A 1982-nucleotide genomic window follows, 5' to 3' on the forward strand; every position below is an offset into this window, starting at 1 on the left:
TTTCTTACACCTACGCTCACTATTCCTATCGGCTGACTAACGCTCGCCGGCGATGATTCAAAAGCAATTCCATCCTCACCCTGGCGAGAGGCGTTCTGTGACGAGAAGCCGATTGACTGTAAAACCAAGATCTGCAATGAGGGGGACTGCCAATTCTGCGACGACGCTGTATTAATCCCGCCCTGCCTGGCCACAGTGGTGCTCGGGGCGATTCATGTGCAGCGGAGATCTCTGCTTACCTGGTTTTGCACAACGTTTCGGAGTGTGTAAAAGTTGTGTGCTTGTTGTTGCCATTTTTTTGCTTGTAGATATGTGTGTCCGCGTGTTTATTATTTTTGGTTGTTTTTTCTATGGTTATGGGAAAGTTTGGCCTTACTGTTTTCTTAGGATATAGCGGTTGTAGTTAGCAGGTTTTCTTGTTTTCGGTGGTCACGGAGAAATGGATGACGCGGATCTCGGGGACGTCCCACAGGAAGTGGTGCAGCAGGAAGTGAAGGAGCGCCCGGTACGAGTGATTAAGGTCCAGCGTCACGATGGAACAAAGGCGTTTTTGAGCTCTGTGATAGAAATGGCACAGGTGGTGCTTGACAATCTGGACCCAGACGCCTGCTACAAAGATATTGCCATTGGGCTGAAGAACAAACTGGAAGAGACAGAGAAGGGCACCTGGCATGTCATCATAGGCTCCCACTTTGGGGCAAATGTGACAAATGATGCCGAGACGCTCGTGAATGTCAAGATCGATGAGAAGCACATCCTGGTGTTCCGTTCCGGTCCACCGGAGCGTCCACTGGAGCTGACGGATGAGCAACAGTAGACGCACATGAGGAGAGTGAGGGGGGCAGAGGAGTAAGTGCTGCTGGACGGATGCGTAGATAGTCAATGTGTCTGTGCTGGCGGGGTGTGATGAATGGATGGACTTGCTGCGGCTTCTGCTGCGATTTTGACGATGACGATGTATGCATTATTAATGTATTTATTCTCACACAAAGGTGGATAGAGCGGGGAACACTTTTCCCTGCTCTTCGTCCTTTCTCTTTTCCTTCCTGTTGGGAGGCTGGCTGGAGGTGGAGGAAGGAAAAACGGGAGGGGGTTCGTCGACGCCTTCGCCCCGCATTTGCGGTTCGGGTGGTGTAGACTTTTTATTGATTATGCCGCCATTCCTGTGTTACTTTTTTCTTGCCAGCTGATTGTTGACTTTTTCCTGCTTTGTTTGCTGCGATACTTGTCTTTGTCTGTAATGACCTGTTCCTCCTCCTCCTTTTTTTCTTTCTTTACCTTAGTTTCCGCCTGGGGGTTTAGTTTGCCTTCGCACAAGCACACGCGCACATCTTATTGCAAGCGTTCACGCGTGTTTTTTCTCGTCGGCTTGTTGACTCCCCCGTGTTTTTTTTGTTACGATTTTTGGCGCTGGGACCAGTATGGCTGAACAAAACCAACAGCAGCGGCAGCCGCGGCCGCAGCAGGAATCGCAGAAGAAGAAGAAGCTCAAGTCCTTCGGGAAAAATCGTCGCGAGGTAAGAAAGGGCGCGGCGTGCGACGAGAACGGGGATTGGCTGGGAGGGGTGGCCCACCAGGACGCATTGCGGCAGATGCCCTGCCCCGCGCTGGAGCGGTACTACCGCGACCTGCAACACATCCGCAGCCCGGGGGAGTGGGAGTTCGAGTTGTCACTCTTTCGGCAGCCCCTCCCGACGACGGTTTGGATAAACGACACGGACCCACTGGCGGGCGAGGTGCGGCGCTACTTCGAGTCGCTCGATCGCTCGCTTGTAGAGCCCATTTCGTGGTACCCGCTTCCCGGCATGGCGTGGCGGATTCTTGCGGGCAGGACGGAGTTTCGTAAGCGGCCGGAGATGCAAGGGCTACGGCGGTTTATGATTCAACAGACGGCCTTAGGGACCATTTCGCGGCAGGAGGAGGTTTCAATGCTGCCGCCCTTTCTCCTGGACATCCAGCCGACCGACAAGTGCCTTGACATG

The 1982-nt window shown here is 53.2% G+C and overlaps 2 protein-coding genes across 2 annotated transcripts in view; both read left to right on the forward strand.

Annotated features, from left to right (window-relative positions):
• Positions 1 to 439: 439 nt before the first annotated feature.
• Tco025E_03098 (dynein light chain) lies at positions 440 to 817 on the forward strand (the record flags this gene model as incomplete). Its single annotated transcript, XM_029370020.1, has 1 exon — positions 440 to 817. One exon carries the CDS (start codon positions 440 to 442, stop codon positions 815 to 817), a length of 378 nt encoding a protein of 125 aa, XP_029229934.1.
• Positions 818 to 1421: 604 nt separating this feature from the next.
• Positions 1422 to 1982, forward strand: part of Tco025E_03099 (tRNA (cytosine34-C5)-methyltransferase) — a gene marked incomplete at both ends in the record, with an annotated part of 657 nt that continues 96 nt past the window's right edge. The window contains one exon of the mRNA XM_029370021.1: positions 1422 to 1982. This exon is cut by the window's right edge and continues 96 nt beyond it. Within this exon, the coding sequence (XP_029229935.1) occupies positions 1422 to 1982 (561 nt within the window).

The sequence above is a fragment of the Trypanosoma conorhini genome (genome assembly GCF_003719485.1).
Source record: "Trypanosoma conorhini strain 025E chromosome Unknown Tco_14.4_contig_00134, whole genome shotgun sequence".
Classification (NCBI taxonomy): domain Eukaryota; phylum Euglenozoa; class Kinetoplastea; order Trypanosomatida; family Trypanosomatidae; genus Trypanosoma; species Trypanosoma conorhini.